Consider the following 17,360-nt stretch of genomic DNA (forward strand, 5'->3'; position numbering starts at 1 on the left):
TGTTTAGAGGTTTATATCTATTCACTGCTTGGGTGTGAAATATGAATACATTCATGATTTCCATACTTCGATGGTTCATTTCTCTGTACTTTTCTTTTCGTCTTGACTTGTCACTCTTAGCCTTTAGCCTACACGAGATTCCCCAATCTCGAATCATTAATTCGTCATCGTCATGATTATCATTATCGTCTCAAATCTAGCCCCTTTAAAATCATCGATCTATCACACTATCGCACATCCCTCAATCCAACTCAACCTCCTCCAACGCCTCGCTAATAAACGCCTCTCCATCCTCCCCAACCCCCACATCCACCCCCCCTCTCGCACCCTCAACCGACGACAGCTCGCCCTGCTCACTCCGCTCATCCACATCACTCCCACCACCACCCTCGCTCTCCGTCTCCGGCGGCGTCTCCATCCCCCCCCTCGACACACCACCACCACCACCACCCACCAAATTCCGCTTCAGCATACACATCTCGACCGTAATCCCCGGCCCAAACGCACACCCCACCACATACTCCTTCGGCCCACCCCCACCACCAGCACCATCCCTCGGCGCCGGCGCCAACGCATCCATATCCTTCGCCCGCAACCGATCCAGCACACTCAAAATCGTCGCGGAGCTACTATTCCCATGATTCACATACGTATCATAGCTCGCACGCATATGCTCCGGCGCCAGCCCCAGCGCGCGCTCGGCGCCCGACAGGATGGTGGCGCCGCCCGGGTGCATGGCCCAGTCGAAGTCGGCGGGGGCGGTGTAGTTCGCTGGGAGCGGGGGGAGGGAGGCCAGCAGGGAGGTGAAGGTGGGGGCGAGGACCGATTGGGTGAGTTGCGGGACGCGCGGGGAGAGCACGACTTTCCAGCCGAGTGGGTCGACGTCGAAGCCGAGGTCGGGTTCGGTGGTCGGGATGGTGTGGTGGTGCCAGCCGAGGAGGGTGTAGATGGCGGGGGGTGGGGGGGTGGTGGTGTTGGGGAAAGGGATGCCGTTAGAGAGGAGGGCCGCGCCGGCGCAGTCGCTGAAGAGGGCGACGCCGATGCGGGTTTCTTGGGTGGCGTTGATGGACTCGAGTTCGCTGCGGACGAGCGTGGTGCTGATTTCGAGGGCTACGACGAGGATGCGGGCGGGCTGCCGTCGCATGGTGTGCCCCAGGCACAGGTTGGCGGCTGTGCGAAGGGCCGCGAGACCGCCGCTGCAGCCTACGCCGTGGAGGAGGACTTTTTCTGTGTTGGGGCTCAGGCCGAGCTCCGTCGCGGCGAAGTGGTCGTACCCTGGGTTGGCTGAGTTGGTGCATGTTGTCGAGACCATGTGGGTTACCTGCCCTGCCTCCACGTGCGCTTCGGCCAGCGCTTTTCGAGCGGCATTGACGGCGAGCGGGACGCCCTCCTTCATAAAAATGTCGTTGATCTCGGTGATGGTTGGTGGATTCGGCTGGTTCACTAGGGGGTGGTCGGGCGTGCCTATCGAGGAGCGCTGGTCGATGCCTGTGTACCGGTTGATGGCAAGCACCTTGCTCATTCTAGCCTCTGAGGTCAGTTTCTATTCCGAAAAAGGGGTGGCTTCGAACTCACGCTGGCGATTCTGGGTAGAATCTCTTGCTTAGAATTTCGAGCGACTCGGGCTTGAGGTTGTGAGGTGGGTACTGAGCCCCCAGGCCTAGAATGGAGAGACCAAGGTCCTCGAATTTATTTTGCGTAGCCATGCTCGCCATCTATCGAGGATATCGCTCGCGTACAGAGGCACCGTTTTCTTGGGTGAGCAGTAAATGCTCTATCCCTTGCGTGGTGGATGACTACGAGAGTGCCAACGGCAAACGTCGGCAAGTGCCCTAGTCAATGCCAATGTGATGTTGTTTTCCGTAAACGCTAGCGAATCCGTTGGCGTTTCAATTCGCACTCCTCACTCACTTTGGCCGGAACGGGATGCAAGGTAACGGGGTGAGAGGTGACGTTGGTGGCTGCTTGTTTGGAGGGGGGCTGTAAAACGACGACTCGGCCGCAGAACTGGCTCAGAATTCGCATTGACATTCGAGAGGTAGCGAGCTCTTGGGCAAGACATGTACCCGTATTTATATGAGTGAGAAAGGCCCATGGTGGGAATCTGCAAAGTGAAACAAGCCCGCAGCCAGCCCATGGCGCCTGGAAGGTGCAGATGCATCTAGCGCCGTTGTTTAATGCAAGGCCATTCTGTGTGCCGTCATCCATTTTAAAACTTGCTGGTCTCCTTGTTCTGTTTTGGGTTATCTTGGCCGCAGTTCGGAGAATCCCATAATAGCCTTCATGCTGCCCAGGCACCTGGTGAGTGGGTTCCCGGTCTCGATTTCGCACGTGCAACCATTCCAATCTCGGCGGATCGTTTCTAAGCCGCAATCAAGTGTTTTCTACCTGATGCAGGGCGTTGTCGTTGTGGTGGTGCGTCAGAGATTGGTTTCGCTTTGTGGTACAAATTCGGCTTGGCAGCCCGCGCACGGGCTCTCAGGCTGCACGCCATGTGAAATCTTTCGGGAAGGTAGCGCCATTGTAACGTCTTGGACAGGGCTTTTAGCCATGTACCCATTTTGGCCAACAGAACGACCTGGACAAAGTGCCCTTGCATCCGAGGCTGAAAACCTCCCTCGTTCCTTCCATCAGCGATGAAATCATCCACCTGTGCTTCGGCTGCTCGGTTATCAAGCAGGCCTGCGGCACACGGGTGACGAAGTTTCCTCTCGCCGGGCCCCGCGGCTCGGAGGTCGAGGCCCTGCGGTATACTTATGCTGTCTGTGGAAAACAAAGCGTGGGTGGGTCGCCAGATCAGGGGCTACACTCAGCAACTGCACCCCGTCAAGAGAGCATCTGCTTGTTTGGCGGTCGCAAGGCCGTCCACAACCCCGAGATGCGTGTCCAGGGTACAGACAACCGCAAGCTGGTAAGTTGACGGCCAAAGGTGTGACGAACCTGCCTAGGATCCTATCCTGTTAGGGTTCAGTGAAGGTAATCTTGCAAAGGATGCTTAGGTTCGGTGCAGCCAAAAGGTGCACAACAATAGACTTGTCTCAACAGTAGGCTTGCGAGCTTGTAGCGAACTGTAGTTGTGATTGCTAACTGGAGAACTCCCAGAGCTCTCCAGAACGAGTGACTATATACTATCTAGGCCCCTAGGTACCTTCGTACCTCTTCCCTTGGGAACGTGAGGAACGGTGGTCGTTCTTCTCGTTCCTTATAGAGGAACCTCAGGAACGGTAGCCGTTCCCCTCGTTCCTCTGCTGATTGGTCCGGGACCCATCTTTAATGATTGGCTGGGGACGCTTCCCACGCGCCCTCCATCGGGACCCTGCATGCGGCCATAACCGTGACAAAAGGCCGTCGTATCTGGCGGTATGGCGAGGGTGGTTGTCGGTACGAAACGAAAGCCATCTCGAAGTCTAAAGAACTATATTTACCCGATTTATTCATTGGGTTTTCTCTCTTTCCTTTTTTTCTTTTCTTTTTTTCTTCTTTTTTCCTTCTTTTTTCCTTCTTTTTTCCTTCTTTTTTTTTTTTTTTTTTTTTTTTTTTTTTTTTTTGAAAAAAGGGTTCTTTTCGTTGTTATTTCTTCTATTTCGTCCTCTTTACTTCTTTATCCCTTCTTGTTTAATCCGTTGACCTTTCATTTCTCTTCTTCTCTACTTCAATAAATCAGGTATAATTTTATGTTCGACTGGTCGGAGGAGAATAGACTGGTCAAAGTCGATGAACATGACACGGCGGCGTTCCTCGTTCCAGAAAAAGTTATCTGAGTGCTTATCCCCATGATTGACACCATGCTGGAGAATTGCTAGCCAGGAGCGCTGCATTTCCACATCGAACTCCTCAGTGCTCAGACCCGCCGCCGCCTTTGATGGCTCGCCGCCCCACGACATCAACATCATGTGAACGACTCTGGCACCGGCGGGGAGAATATAGCCCCAGCTCAGGTGGATGAGCCCTAAATACACTGGCACCACCTCACCCTGGAGTGTTTCGAGACGTGTATAAACCTCGGATTCGTGCTGCAAAACGCTAAGACCGTGGGCCAGCGTCCCCTTGCCGACAAAAGCATACCCGTATGGGGCAAGCTCAAGCTCAAAGAGCACTCCTATCGCCCCAATCTTGCCCCAGCCGTTCAGCGCAGCGCAATCTTGATATGGGTTTTGGCACAGCCGCTTGTCTACCAGGCGAACGAACTCATCGATGGTGATAGGGTGCGCATTGCAGTCCCGGGAGGTGCGGTGGGTGAGGACATTGGGGCAGTTATCATCGAGAGCCAACCCCTTCTTGAGACCCAGCAGGCAGGCTTGTGTGCAGTATTGCTTGGTGGGCCTGGTCGTGAACTTCCCGGTGTTCTGGTCATCGAAGCTGCGGCCAGACGGTCTTGCTTTTTGCTGGTTTGGGTCTACCATCATCGAAGCTTCCGGCATAAGGGCTTCCGAACCGCCCTCGTCGTCTTGTCTGGGATACGGTTTTGGAGGCCAACACGGGGAGCCCGACCGCAACGGAACGGCTCGGCTTGTCGCGGGTCTTTCACCTTGGTACAGCGAGCCTTGGGACTCTTGCGCCTTTTGCGAACCCGGTTCTGGACCCGATCCCTCATCATCTGTCCCCCCGTATGAGTCGCCCCACGTCTTCAATGTCGCCTTGGCCACGGTCAGTCTCGAGTCGAGTAGCTGCTCATCAACATTTTCGGAGCAAAAGCTCAGCAGGGAAAAGCTGGCGATCTGGGCCACTGCGGTGTAGGCCATCTTCTCAGCCCATTCCCCAGGCCCCTCTTCGCCCACATCTTCCTCTGGCACGCAAGGATGGCAATAGAGCGTCCGGAGATCAGTGCTGTCCACATGCAAGAACAGCACGGCCTTCCCAAAGGCAACGTATCCATAATCCACCCCATATATGACCATGTAGTTGAAGACTTGTGTCAGTGCTCTGGCAACCTCGTCCAAGCCGTGCTGCGTCTCCACCTCTCCATCCGAGCTTGAGTTGTTGTTCCTTGCACGTTGTACGGCCTCCATGAACAGCGTCTCCTTTGCAACCGCTTGTTTGACATGGCGGGTTGCAATGCTGTGGGTTTCCACGAAGTCATAGACAAAGCCAATACTCGTCTTACCTCCAGGCCGCAAAATGGCACCGTACCCGTCAGGAGCAAGATCTTCGTCTGTGACCAACACGTTATTCTCTGGAGGCGTGATCTCGTAGATACTGTGGCTAAAATAGAAATGCGTGAGATTGTATTTCCCACAAAACCTTTCATCGTTGGTCAAAGGCCGGAGAATGTTTTCGGCAGGATTCTCGACCGCGGCCTCCTCGAAGTCGACCGCGACGTGCTCGAAGTCGACAGCGTTTCCACTGCTTATATGCCTCCTGTAAAACTGGTCCCCTATGTCTCCAGACGTAGTCTCCCGGTCAAAGACTCGGTTCCGGCCATAAAATGTCCTGATGTCTTTAAAGTGCCGTTGCCGCAAGACATCCTTGAAGTCGGCCCAAGGGCGGAGGTACTTGGGGTAATACTTGCCCGTAACTGATATGTGTCCCTGAGACTGGTGTCCTTGATCTGCAAACTGGAGCTTGTTGTAGATGTTAAAGTGACAGTGGTACAAGTATTCCTCTAGTGTGGTCTTTCGGCAAGCTTCTGCTCGTTCCAACCGCTCAGTTTCTTCATTGGCCTGAGCCAGCATCTGCCGAAGCGTGACGACCTCTTTGGGGTCGTCTGCCATTATAGTCGTCGTAAGTAGGTTGCAACCGATTGTGAGTTGTGGTGGTGTTTGTTCAGGTAGAGCGTCAGAGTACCTAGATATAAGGAAAGTAAGGGTAATCTTTATGGAGGTAGAAGTTTACGATCGCACCCTCGGGCTAAAAAAAAGCCGAACAGAAAAGAGGAACAAGAAATCAAGAAATCAGATGAAAGAAATCGAGTCAAACACAGGGTAGACTTCGGGTTGGGGGCGACTGTGTTCATCGGTATGGGACTGAACATAAAATTAAAGTTTTAACATATCTGCGCATCCCCTTGGGCTTATGAGTTACAAGACATCCGTCTCCGAACTACACCGAATATACACAGCTGAAAAGTAAGAAGAGCTAACAAGACTCGGAGGTATCAAAAATATCAGCCGCCCGCCGCCGTCCACAGCGCAATTTACAATCCCCCAGAAGCTAGTAACCACTTTTGTAATACTAACATGCCCAAACGCACTGCTGGTTTAACGTCCATGCCTCATACTCAGGCCGTCTTCTTCCACTGCAGGTACACGCCGATCAGAGAGCTCAGCGTACCCGCAAGACCAACAATGCCGTCATCGAAGTGAACCCAGCTGAGGGCCGACAGAGGCACCGTCAGATCGCACAGGTCCGAAGTGAGCTGCAGCCGGCTAGCCGCGCGTTCCCTGCAATACATCGTTAGCACACTGCACCGGGTTTCGCCGCCCCCCCCCCCCCCCCCCAGCAAAAACATGACACAAAAACACTCACATGGCAATCCTCTTCCCCTCCAGCACGCCCTCACCCTCCTTCCGATCCACCGCCGCCTCACGCAGACGTAGCTGGCGCAGAGTATACATCTGCGCGACCACGCTACACGCAATGCCAAACGCCCAGAAGCGATACGCCTCCTGCTGCAGGCGCTTAGCGCGGGGGCTCTTGCGGATTCCCGTGGCATCAAGCACGGTACCCAAGTCCATAGTCAAGTAACCAGCGTAGCCGAGCTGGCGACCGACGGCAGTGTAGCGCAGCACGGGGTCGGAGGTCTTGGAGGCGTCGGCGGCGACGGCGGCGGCCTTGAAGTGCTCGACGTTCTTGCCCGCGCGCAGCACCTTGCGGATCAGGCCGAACTGCTTCTTCATGGTCTCCCATGGCTGGATCGAGGCCTGCGTCTTGTTGGTCCGCAGCAGGTACCACGCGTAGAAGCGCGCAAAGTACTGCAGCGTGCGCAGGAGCTTGTCGCGGCCGACGGTGGTGGCGACGAATTTGAGGTAGTGCGAGACTGCCGGGTGGTAGATGAGGGTGTCGGCGACCATTTTGGCGGCGGTGGTTGGGGCCTTTCTTTCCCTCGGTTGGTTTAAGTGCGGGTGTGCATGCGCGGCTGTGGATGTGGGTGGTGTGCGAACGTGGGTGTAGGTGTGGGTGGGTAGCGTCAATCGATTGAGATGATGTTCGAATGGAATTGGCTTCGGTTTCCGGGTCTATTACGGCGGTAGTTGAGAGAAAAAGAATCGGGAGGGCGGTTGATCGAGGTCGGATGGCGGAAGGTGAGGGTCACAAAGGGATGGGGTCATTGGGGGTGAGATGGCTCGCGCGATGCCGCAATGCGCACATGCCGAGGTTGCGCCCGCTGCCGCGACTGCAGTGCGAGCCGAAGGGGACAAGGAGCAAGGAACGGAGCAATGCGGGGCTTGTTTCGGCTGATAGCTCAATGCAATGCCCAAAAGAAAAGCCGATCAGCCAAGGAGATCAGGGTTAGGGGTAGTTATGCATGTCCATCTCCAACTGTCATACACACCACTCGGTATATCCTTCTTCTCTACCTACGGTCCTCTTCTACCATGCCAACGCTGAGATTGTGCTATTCAAATGCCAAATCTCACACTCCCGAAATGCAGCCCAAAGCGTCCCTATCTACACTATATGAAACAATTATAGCTTTGGCGAGGAAGTAAATAACGCCATTCTCTCCCTCAGCGTTTCCTCCGCCTCCTTCTCGATCCTCGCGACGAGCTCCTTGCAGTTGGGAATATCGTGGATCAGACCGATAACCTGGCCCGCCGTCCAGACGCCATACTCCGGGTCACCATTGACGAACACCTCGCGACCCCGCTTGCCGCTGACGTAGGGCGCGATCTCGGAAAATTCTCCCGTCTTGCTCTCGTGTTCGACTTTGAGCGCCTGCTCGGTAACCTTGTTGCGGTACAAGCGCGTCGTGTTGCGCCAGCGGCGCAGCACCAGAGCTGTGTCGGTCTCCTCTGCCTTTACTATCTGCTCTTTGATGTTGTGGTGGATCGGGCTCTCGACAGTGCAAAGGAACCGCGTGCCCATGTTGACACCACAGGCGCCGAGGCACAGCGCCGCCGCAAGGCCCTGTCCATCGGCGAAACCACCCGACGCAATGAAGGGCACCTTGAGTGTTTGCCGCGCTCGGCTGAGCAAGATGAAGTTTGTGATGTCCGACTCACCCACGTGGCTAGCCATTGTTAGTTCTACCCTTCAAGCCCTAACTGCGCATATTTAACTCACCCAGCGCACTCAAACCCATCAATGCTCAGAAAGTCAACGCCGAGCTTGATTGCGGACTGGGCGTGCCTGATGGTTGTGCACTTGTGCAGGACGATGCAGCCGGCCTTCTTGAGCTTCGCGATGACGGGCCCTGGCGAGTTCCCGGCCGTCTCAACGATTTTGATGCCCTCGTCAATGGCGACCTGGGCATACCCCTCGTAATCAGGCGGGACAATCGCAGGGAGCAGGGTGATGTTGACACCAAACGGCTTGCTCGTCAACTTCCTGCACTTGCGGATCTCCTGGCGCAGCCCTTCCGGCTCAGGCCAGATCAGGGCTGTGATGATACCCAAGCCGCCCGCATTGGACACGGCACTTGCCATCTCAGCGGTTCCAACATGCTGTGAAATGTTAGTTTTTTTTTGGTACTCAGAGTCAAGAGAGGTGAGTTGCTTGCCTGCATGCCACCCTGCACAACGGGGACTGTATATCACCAATCAGAGCCACGTCAGTATCTGAAATCCACATTGCTATGTTGGAAGGCATATGTAAACCGCCTGATTGAAAGACGTACCTGCAATGCCGAGACGGCGAGTCAATTCCGTGTTGAAAGGCATTTTTGTGACGAGCGCACGCGGAGCAGTCCGGTGAGGATGGAAGTGAGTGGCCCGATGGTAAGAAGCACACGCAAATGTCTAATTATGGAGCCGATTTCACTGCACAAGGACCGCGATTCAGAGCGAGGGATGAGTCGGACAAAGGAATGGAAACCAGATACGGGCCTGCTTCAAATGGTCTTCGGTCGGGTAACACTCGGGCAAGACATCCATGGTCATGCTGCGACATGGCGAGGGGCGGTTCCCTCGGCAGGGCTCCTCATCGCCGCCCCCTGCGATGGGATGGAGCCTACCAGAGCCTGGGGTAACTGAGCCGAGGCATTTGGGGGGGCGACCATCCCCAAAACGGGTGGGTCAGGCGGGCCAGGCGGAGCTTGCACATGCCTCATGCCTCAGGTTCTCAGCTGAGAGCCTCGTTCGTAACGGTTTTTAGTGTCCATTACCTTAGATACTGGGGTTTGTTGGTATTAGGTCGTAAATACCATCGAAAGTGGGAGGTTAACAAATTAACAAATCGGAACCTCCTTCCTCGTTCATGTAAGGTTATTTGTCGGCAACCACCAACCTCAGTCCCCAACGACGAGTTTAGCAAGCTAAGCTTCTTGACGATAAATAATTCGGGATTTCTGTTCGATAATTGGCCAAAACCATGTCCTGGTAAACCGTCCGCCGTTGTCGGTTCAGAGCCGAGCACGCCTTGTTCAAGTCGAGGCATCACAATGATGCTTCAGATCCAGGCGGTCGGATGATTTCCTTTTTGTCGGCAACCTTGACGATTAATCCGTGGCGCCACTTTGGTGGGAACGCAACCTCCCAGGGCTGTTCACTCAAGAACTAATTCCCAGGCTTATCACCGAATGACTTGTCGAAAGCAGGAGGGCCAGGGCTACCTATTATATGAGCCCAACGGCCGCCAGCTCAATGCTTTTGGTCAACTATGCTGCCCAACTTGGGGTGGTGATACTCGGCTGGACCGCGTCTCTCGTCGCCGGACGCCACTTCACAAATGATGGCTGCCCTGTTTGACATGGCAACACGCCACTGGCACTCCGCACCAGCCTACCGGAGCTGTTTTGTCTATAAACAGGCCATCGCCCTCATCTCCAGCGAGGATCGTTCTGACACATTTTTCTTTTGCCACGTTACTACGCGTTCTCACGTCTCTTCTCGCGCCGGCGCCGCCGAAGAAGCTTGCCAGCCACGGGAATGTTACGGAAGCTTGCTTGTGCGCCGGCCATATTCGGGGGACACCCAGCGGGCCACCGCAGACGCCGCAACGTTTTGAAACACCAACATCACCGCGATGTGACGCCGGCACTCGCGTGTTGAGCAGTTGTCATTCACTGATTCGGTTCTTGTACTCTATCGGAGTCGCGTGGTCATCCGCACCGCGGGTTGGTCCAGACCCGTCAACCCCCTGTACCCAACTTGGGCTGATGTACGAGCCGCGTGTCACCCGATCCAACTCTGTACACCGATCAATCGACAGCACTTCTTCGCCGGAGCCTGCGACCAGGTTTCAAGCCGCACATTTGGGCATCCGACCTGGTTCCGCCCCGACGCTGGGGTTGAGAGCCTCCGAAAACGAGAGTGAGACGAAATTAGCGGGCTGGAAGGGAGTCTCTCGAGAAATCTGCCCTGGATCTGGATCCCGGAAAGGAACACAAGGGATTTCACTGAGAAGCATGTTGGAAGCGGCAGGAACATCCAACTGCGAACGATTCCTCGGCCCACAATCCGCGTCTACCTCTCGAATGGGCTTTACCCCCAATCCCTCGGTTCGCCTCAGAGGCGAATCCCAAAACCCAGTCCCGGAACGACCTCCGGTCAACGCCAGAAGTCCGATGGTGCTGGTAGTACTGTGTACAGGTGCGTGTACAACGTACCAGTCCAATCCCCCATCGGTCCCTTTTGGGGTGCGCTAGCCGTCGAGCACCGCCTGTGGCAGGGTCTCGTGGGCGCGCCTCGTTGCTGCACAACATGCGGATCCTGGATACCGCCACTCGTGAAACCACAACTAGTGGGAGTTCCCGGCAGACCGGTACCGTCCGATCTGTGTTTGCGCCCAGTAGTCGTTCTCCAACCACCCCACGGCATTACCTTCGCGACATGGTCTCATGGTTTGTTGACATGCCGGTCATTGGCCCCCTATGGCTGGAAAGATTTGATACTTCCGCCACACTTCGCGAACGGTACGTATGTACATATCTAGGCAGCCATTAAAAATGAAGAAGCCAACATATGACACCACACCCGGCAGATCCGGGTTACCCTTCCGGAGCAATATGACGGCACACAAACTGGATTCTGTTGAACTAGCAGCACATTCGACGCTCGGATTCATTTCGACAAGCCGGAGACGTTGTCTACACTTTTGTTGACACGAAACACGACTACGTTTTTCCCGTCCAATGGCTGCTGGGCAAGTATCTGTCGCTGCTGTCCGATTCGCTGTTCCGCTTTCTGCCACAGGCCAAGGTGAACAGCCCTTGCTCTCGCTTTAGACTACGGCTGCATCTGACGGTGACAACTCAGACGAACCTCGCTCGTCTTGGCACCCGAACGACATGGCATTCCTGCCCAGCCCACAAATGATATCTGTTGTGCTATTTTGTTGTTCATGTTTTCTGGGTGCTGGCAGCTCGTACCAGAGCACCAGTTCGCTCTCCCTTTGCCCCTTGCTCTTCCTACTCGCGTTAGTTCGTTTTGGGTAGTTGCTCGAGTGGGTTGACAACTCATCGGCGTCTTAGCGGGCACCCAAGCTTTGGACCCTTGCTCTTTCTGGCAGACCGGTGGTGCATCATATTGCTTTTTCCGCACACTCTGTCTTGACTCCCCGTCCCGGGCGCCGGGACGCACCAATTCCCGGTAGACGGCGCTCGGCACCGCACCCCCGTGCATCCTGCCTCAGCCCACAGCTGGCGTCGACCTCTAGATGTAGATTCATACACACACATCGGGCCATGCCGTGTGCTGCTGCTTTCCACCCCGTCTGCGGTAACGTCAGGCCTAGTGCCATGGCTTGCTCGAGTCCCAATGGACCCGTGGCACCTTGTTCGCCGGAGGCCGGTGACTTGGCACACAACAGCAGCGCAGGGGCCAAAAAGCAAAGAAGACGGTCAAGAAGATCGGAAAAGAAATCTTATCCATCCACCGCCTCGGATGGAGACAAGTCGTCGCCATGCCGGGACAGCCCGCCAATCCCCACACCAGGATAGCCATCATAATTGTTCCAGGTCGCTAAAATATCTGATCTTGCTCGCATTTCCCTCCAGTCCCATCTACTTCCTCCATCTACACCGGGGAGGATAGAATCTTGTCGCCTCCTGCTTCCGTCTTGTCCGTCCGTCCGTCCGCGGCCACGATGCAACATCCCGTCTCCTGCCCATAATCTACTCGCTGACGTCCTGCACCTTTGCGAACAAACAAGTCTCTCGGAGAAGAGCAAAACAGGAGACGGCGCAAACGGGGCAGCAAGGGGCATGCAGCTTAATTAAGCACTTCAGCTCTTCGAATCCCCTGCGGCCACATCAGTCATCTCGCAGACCGGTTGTCTGGAAACCCAAAGTGGTACCTGCCGCTACGGGCTGTCCCGAGATTATAAAGACGATCCAGGACGCCGTCAATACCTCCTCGTTCTCCTCTCTTGCTTGACTACCCAAGTACCCTGCCCACGATCGATCTAGCCAAGACCTCTGCAGATCTTAGCACCACCACCATCTACGCCACCAGATTTGGAAGACGACCCTCTCTCCTGTTCAGTCCCACGCCCCGAATTTCAACACAATGGAGTCCAAGGTCTGGCAAGACAAGCTCGAGGGTACAGCACCCTGCCCCGAATCACTCACATCCTCCCTCCTATCTCCATTTTCCCCCCAACCGTGTACTTCCCACCAGCTAACCGCCACCCTTTAGTTGTCTGCGTTGGTTCCGGCGTGGCCAAACCCACCTACCAACTCGTCTCTGATACGCGAGGTATGCTGGCCCCCTTCTCCCTTCAAATGACAAAACAACAATTGGCAGTCCTACAAAACCGACGCCCCCCCCACCCTTTCACCCACCTCCCCCAAAAGAAACGACCCCCCAAGTCCCTAACACATCTATGACAACCACAGGAGGTCGCACGGCCTGGTCCAGCTCGGTCACCGTCCACGGCAGCACGTACAAAGCCCGTTACTGGTACGCCGGTCTGGTCAACGCTAAGGAGGACGCCGCCGAGGTCGCCATGAAATTCCTCAACGTCCCCAGCTCCAGCTCCAGCCCCGCCAGCTCCCCGGCTACGAGCCGCAGGGGCTGGTAGGTGGTTTAGGCACGCACGTTCCTGCTGCGGGGGGGCTCGCCTGGACTGGACTGACCGCCTATCTGTTTGCTGCGGCGGCGGTTTTTTGGCTCTTTCTGGGCGATGGGGGCGTGATTGAGGCTCGGGGGCGGGGGAGGGAACGGGATGGGGTGGTGGGTTTGGCGAGGGATGGGGACGTGGGTGGGATGGCTGAGATTGATGGGAGTCCAGTTTCAGCGAAGCAGGTGGCCGCGCGGAAAGGGAGAGACTCAGATGGCCGTGGAATCCGGGGTTCTACTGGAACCCGGGACGACATGTGTGCTGTTTGTGATATCCCTACCCTTTTGCGGCCTGGCTTAGCTGCGCTGGTTCTGTCTCTCGGCCTGCCCTATTTGCTGCCTCCCTGCCCCGCTATCTCATCCATCCCCCTCTAGATGCTCCCTATCTTAACCCCCACCCCTCACGGGCCACGCACTCACTCCCGCGCGGCGAGCGGTGACAACTTACAGCGACGGCAACGGCGACGGCAACGGCTTATCGGTTGTGTTGAGGATGCTTTTCTGGGCTGCTCTTGTTTTTTTGGTTGGTTTCTTCCCTGCATTCCTGTACAACGGTGATACCACTCCTTTACGTTTCGGTGGCCCTTTTTCACTTTTCTAGTTTACAGTTTTCTGCCCCCCCCCTTTTTTTTTTCTTTCATAATTTGTTCTCCCCCTGTTGTTTTCCCATCTTTTGGTGGAGTTGTTGCATATCGGGCATGCCACACGGCACATTTGGGAATTTGTTATGCTGCCAGTGGGCCCGCGGAGGTTTCTTTTTCATCTCTACAATTTTTTATTTGGATGGTCGGGGTAATTTGGTCGAGTTTGGCATTGCATTTCCTATCACTGGATCTTTTTCCTTCTCCGGCGGTAATTCTTGGACATCACTCTCAAGCATGCAAGAGAAGGGGGAAGGCAGTGTTCTGGATTGGATATCCCTGTTCTTCTAAACCATTAGAGCGGGACGGAGTCCAAAAGCGTCTTGGTTGCTTCCGGCGGATGACGGCTTGCCTCACTGGGGTGGCTTCGGTGTCTGTTGCTGCGCTGGCGGGATGGGTTTGGTTCTTGGGCCCGGGACGCAGAAGCGGTCTGCGTTTCTGGTCATCCGACCACCTGCCGAGCATCCCCTGGTCATTCCAGACGGACAGGCCGCGGAGGCTAGAAGCAACGGGAGTTTCGGATGTGATCGATAAAAATTTCTCATTGTATTTGGTTACTATAGCATCGGCTGGCTGGACTGGGTTTAGATTGGATCGGCAGTTTCGAACTTATTGTTTGTTATTATTATATTCGCTTTCTCCCCCTCAGCATGGGAATGACACACAAACCCCGATGGCGGACACTTTTCCAAACATTCATTCACTGTGTTTTTGTGTGTATTAACCCTCCCTGTCTAGCTCATCGCTTGATGACGCTAAAAGCGACGAAAAGGAAGGTTGTCAAACGCCAAGCCGGGTTGATCAACTCGGGAGAGGGGTTCCGAGGGAATGGATTGATGATGCGGGAGTCGAGAAACCAACTAACCAAACAACTCGACTCGCGAACGAACGAGCGGGAGGTTCCATGGCGGAATTGCACCTCACCGCCAGTGTGGGAAGTGGGAAACCGGTCCTCGACGGGCACCTGCTTCCTTCTGATTTGTTCCCGACGGTTGTGGTTCTCGGACCGAGCCCCAGCAGCGGGGGTTATCAAGGGTAGTGCACCATGTGGTAGGCTGCTTTGTGTCCACGTCAGGGAGCCTGAGAATTGGGAATCTGGGGACGCGCATGTGGAGAGTCCAGCAGACGGCGGGCAGCAGCACCTGTCCCCGTGACTGGCGCCACCACAAATCGCGACCTGTGGGGGTTTGGTCGTGGGAGAAGGGGAGAAGGCACGAAGGGGAGAAGTGCAAGAAAGGTTCGGATCCGACCTCGAGGCTCAGCGGTGTGTGGCGCCCCCGCACAGTGTGGCTGCCGGGAATCGAGATGGATCGAACCCCACCCGTTGACCCCACCAACCCACCCTAGCCGGGAACAGACACCCGACCCGCTTGACCTCAGTCACGGCTAAACCTCGGTATTCTCTCAATTTTTCGAGAACGGTCCTTTGCGGGCAGCCGCCGCGACATCGTCGTATCAGGTCGCAATTGCCGATCCCACCACACAGCAACCATGCCGCCGAGGTTGAACATTTGGTCGGCCTGCAGGGCCCTCACGACACGGACCCGGGCATTTGCCCAAGGGCCCCCGTCCGGCCCGGCCATGCTGGCGAGGGGACTAGCCGACAACACCACATCGCGGTTACCGAACATCAGCAACCCCAGCGGGCTGCCCCAATCCATGGTACCCGAGAGCCAGCCACCCGCCTATGTCAGCGAGGACAACGAAAAGGCCTTGGATCAACTGCGCATGATCCAGTATGGCATCAACGCGCTGGACCCCGCGGTTGAGGGTCACAAGTACGGGCTGCCGGAACTACCATTGCCCTCGCAGAAGCACGCCAAGCACAGATATGACTCGGTGATCTCGCAGGTCACGAGGTTATTGATGGAAGACGGCAAACTGGCCAAGGCACAGCGGGTAAGGAGATTCTGGGGCCTTGGTGAACAGGGAAAAAAGGAGACCAGACTGTTCTAACATCGATTTACCCCAGGACATGGCCATCATCCTGCAATACCTGCGCACCTCCCCACCACCGCGTCTCGACCCCGCCCGACCGCTCCTCCCCGGCGCGCCCCCCGCCTCCCACCTCCCACTCGACCCGGTGCTCTACCTGGCGCTGGCCATCGACTCGGTCGCGCCGCTGGTCAAGATGCGCGGCTTCAAGGGCCTGGCCGGCGGCGGCAAGTCGCTCGAGGTGCCCATGCCGCTGCGCGAGCGCCAGCGCAGGCGCACGGCGTTCGGCTGGATTCTGGACGCCGTGAGGAAGAAGAAGTCGAAGGGCAGTGGGCGGACCATGTTCCCGCACCGCGTGGCGGAGGAGATTGTGGCGGTCGTGGAGGGCAGGTCGAGTGTCTGGGATAAGCGCATCCAGGTCCATAAGGCGGGTACGGGTAACCGTGCGAACTTGATGCATGCGGGTGTGAAGGGCAGGCTTTGAGGTGGGGTGGTTGTGAGAAAGGGGGGGTTTTGCTGGGGAGAACCCGGCTGGCGGAAATGGCATGTTTCTCTAGAGAGAGAGCGGCTGTGGTTTTGGGTACTGTACTTTATCTGTATGGACTACTTTTGCGTCTGCGGATCGCTTTCCAACCTCACCAATGCTGACTTCCGCTGGGCTGCCGACGAACAATTGTATTGTCTCTTAGTCGGCATCTTCCGACACGGGTTTTGTTTGTTGACTATGACTTGCAGACAACACAATGGAATATCCGCCACCCACTCGACGCCCTATGAGAGCTTCTTGGGATTGGGTTATGGGTAGTGTATAATTAGCCCGGTGTTGCCATGTACGAGAATATAGGTGGGCTAATATCGATGGTTATCCTATGCTTTATTCCCGTAGAATGTTCGTTCTCCGTGCTACCGCCTCGGCTGGAAACCGCGGTACCTGGACCAAGGGCTTTCCCCCTTTGGTGCGTTGTGCCTGATCGGTCTCGGAGAGGTTCTAGGGCCGAGACACTGGCGTTGCTTGACAGAGTTGTCGGGGTGCAAAGCGCCGTCACACCCGGAGCGAGGGTCTAGACCAGCAGCTGAAACCAACAGCTAAAAGCAACTGCCGTCTAGCCCACTGATAAGCAGGGTCCAGTGCTTTCGCCAGGCGAAACTCCATAGCACGGAAGCGCCAACCAAAACGCCTCCCGATGCCAGATCTACAACTCCTAGACTGTAAACAGACGCTTGCGTAACTTTGACGAAATTCATACCCCACAAAGATGGTAGATAAGAAGAAGAGGGAAAGCAAGGATGAGTAGCAATGGAAGGTGAGTGAAAAGTGACCATGAAATACCTAGAGTGAAGCAAAATAGGTAGAAAGCATTGGAAAAAACAACCGAGTAAAGTACTAAAATCCATATAATATGTACCACCTAGACGAAGCTTGACGAAGTCCCCAAAACCAGTCCTCTGTGCTCCAGAGGAAAGTGAGAGTCCATTTTGGGGGTCCGATCACAGTCAGGCTCGATCCACCGGGAAGACCCGCTAGCTAGAGCTCCCCCCACCCCCGCACTTCCTGCGACGAGTCGAGCCGCCACTCAGGTCCGCTGCTATTGAAAAAGCCCCTGAACCCCAAATATTTCCGACGTCA

At 55.7% G+C, this 17,360-nt stretch overlaps 8 protein-coding genes across 8 annotated transcripts; 4 read left to right on the top strand and 4 right to left on the bottom strand.

Annotated features, from left to right (window-relative positions):
- Positions 1–9: 9 nt before the first annotated feature.
- Positions 10–1,999, bottom strand: F5144DRAFT_381215 (thiolase-like protein). Its single transcript, XM_066784609.1, has 2 exons — positions 1,576–1,999; positions 10–1,523 (listed from the first exon to the last, which is right to left on the bottom strand). Exons 1-2 carry the CDS (start codon positions 1,713–1,715, stop codon positions 242–244), a joined length of 1,422 nt encoding a protein of 473 aa, XP_066638599.1. The 5' UTR covers positions 1,716–1,999; the 3' UTR covers positions 10–241.
- A 284-nt stretch (positions 2,000–2,283) lies between these two features.
- F5144DRAFT_615726 (uncharacterized protein) lies at positions 2,284–3,342 on the top strand (the record flags this gene model as incomplete). The annotated part of the gene is made up of 4 exons (XM_066791812.1): positions 2,284–2,301; positions 2,573–2,783; positions 2,832–2,911; positions 3,145–3,342. The coding sequence occupies 4 exons, from the start codon at positions 2,284–2,286 to the stop codon at positions 3,226–3,228; spliced, it is 393 nt and encodes a 130-aa protein (XP_066638600.1). The 3' UTR covers positions 3,229–3,342.
- A 204-nt stretch (positions 3,343–3,546) lies between these two features.
- On the bottom strand, positions 3,547–5,711 carry F5144DRAFT_623863 (metalloprotease-like protein; the record flags this gene model as incomplete). The annotated part of the gene is made up of 3 exons (XM_066792172.1): positions 3,547–3,628; positions 3,684–5,152; positions 5,237–5,711. The coding sequence occupies 3 exons, from the start codon at positions 5,709–5,711 to the stop codon at positions 3,602–3,604; spliced, it is 1,971 nt and encodes a 656-aa protein (XP_066638601.1). The 3' UTR covers positions 3,547–3,601.
- A 241-nt stretch (positions 5,712–5,952) lies between these two features.
- On the bottom strand, positions 5,953–7,356 carry F5144DRAFT_540844 (peroxisomal biogenesis factor 11). Its single transcript, XM_066787149.1, has 2 exons — positions 6,466–7,356; positions 5,953–6,380 (listed from the first exon to the last, which is right to left on the bottom strand). The coding sequence occupies exons 1-2, from the start codon at positions 7,008–7,010 to the stop codon at positions 6,218–6,220; spliced, it is 708 nt and encodes a 235-aa protein (XP_066638602.1). The 5' UTR covers positions 7,011–7,356; the 3' UTR covers positions 5,953–6,217.
- Positions 7,357–7,400: 44 nt separating this feature from the next.
- On the bottom strand, positions 7,401–9,110 carry F5144DRAFT_585284 (uncharacterized protein). Its single transcript, XM_066789689.1, has 4 exons — positions 8,777–9,110; positions 8,660–8,685; positions 8,224–8,603; positions 7,401–8,170 (listed from the first exon to the last, which is right to left on the bottom strand). The coding sequence occupies exons 1-4, from the start codon at positions 8,817–8,819 to the stop codon at positions 7,627–7,629; spliced, it is 993 nt and encodes a 330-aa protein (XP_066638603.1). The 5' UTR covers positions 8,820–9,110; the 3' UTR covers positions 7,401–7,626.
- A 3,020-nt stretch (positions 9,111–12,130) lies between these two features.
- On the top strand, positions 12,131–13,260 carry F5144DRAFT_381272 (uncharacterized protein). Its single transcript, XM_066784611.1, has 3 exons — positions 12,131–12,639; positions 12,735–12,794; positions 12,935–13,260. The coding sequence occupies exons 1-3, from the start codon at positions 12,606–12,608 to the stop codon at positions 13,117–13,119; spliced, it is 279 nt and encodes a 92-aa protein (XP_066638604.1). The 5' UTR covers positions 12,131–12,605; the 3' UTR covers positions 13,120–13,260.
- A 476-nt stretch (positions 13,261–13,736) lies between these two features.
- Positions 13,737–14,696, top strand: F5144DRAFT_381251 (uncharacterized protein). The gene has a single exon (XM_066784610.1). It carries the CDS (start codon positions 13,941–13,943, stop codon positions 14,520–14,522), a length of 582 nt encoding a protein of 193 aa, XP_066638605.1. The 5' UTR covers positions 13,737–13,940; the 3' UTR covers positions 14,523–14,696.
- A 493-nt stretch (positions 14,697–15,189) lies between these two features.
- On the top strand, positions 15,190–16,389 carry F5144DRAFT_381321 (ribosomal protein S7 domain-containing protein). Its single transcript, XM_066784612.1, has 2 exons — positions 15,190–15,697; positions 15,771–16,389. The coding sequence occupies exons 1-2, from the start codon at positions 15,290–15,292 to the stop codon at positions 16,215–16,217; spliced, it is 855 nt and encodes a 284-aa protein (XP_066638606.1). The 5' UTR covers positions 15,190–15,289; the 3' UTR covers positions 16,218–16,389.
- Positions 16,390–17,360: the final 971 nt, after the last annotated feature.

This window comes from Chaetomium tenue (assembly GCF_020726465.1).
Source record: "Chaetomium tenue strain MPI-SDFR-AT-0079 chromosome Unknown F5144scaffold_7, whole genome shotgun sequence".
In the NCBI taxonomy this organism is placed as follows: domain Eukaryota; kingdom Fungi; phylum Ascomycota; class Sordariomycetes; order Sordariales; family Chaetomiaceae; genus Chaetomium; species Chaetomium tenue.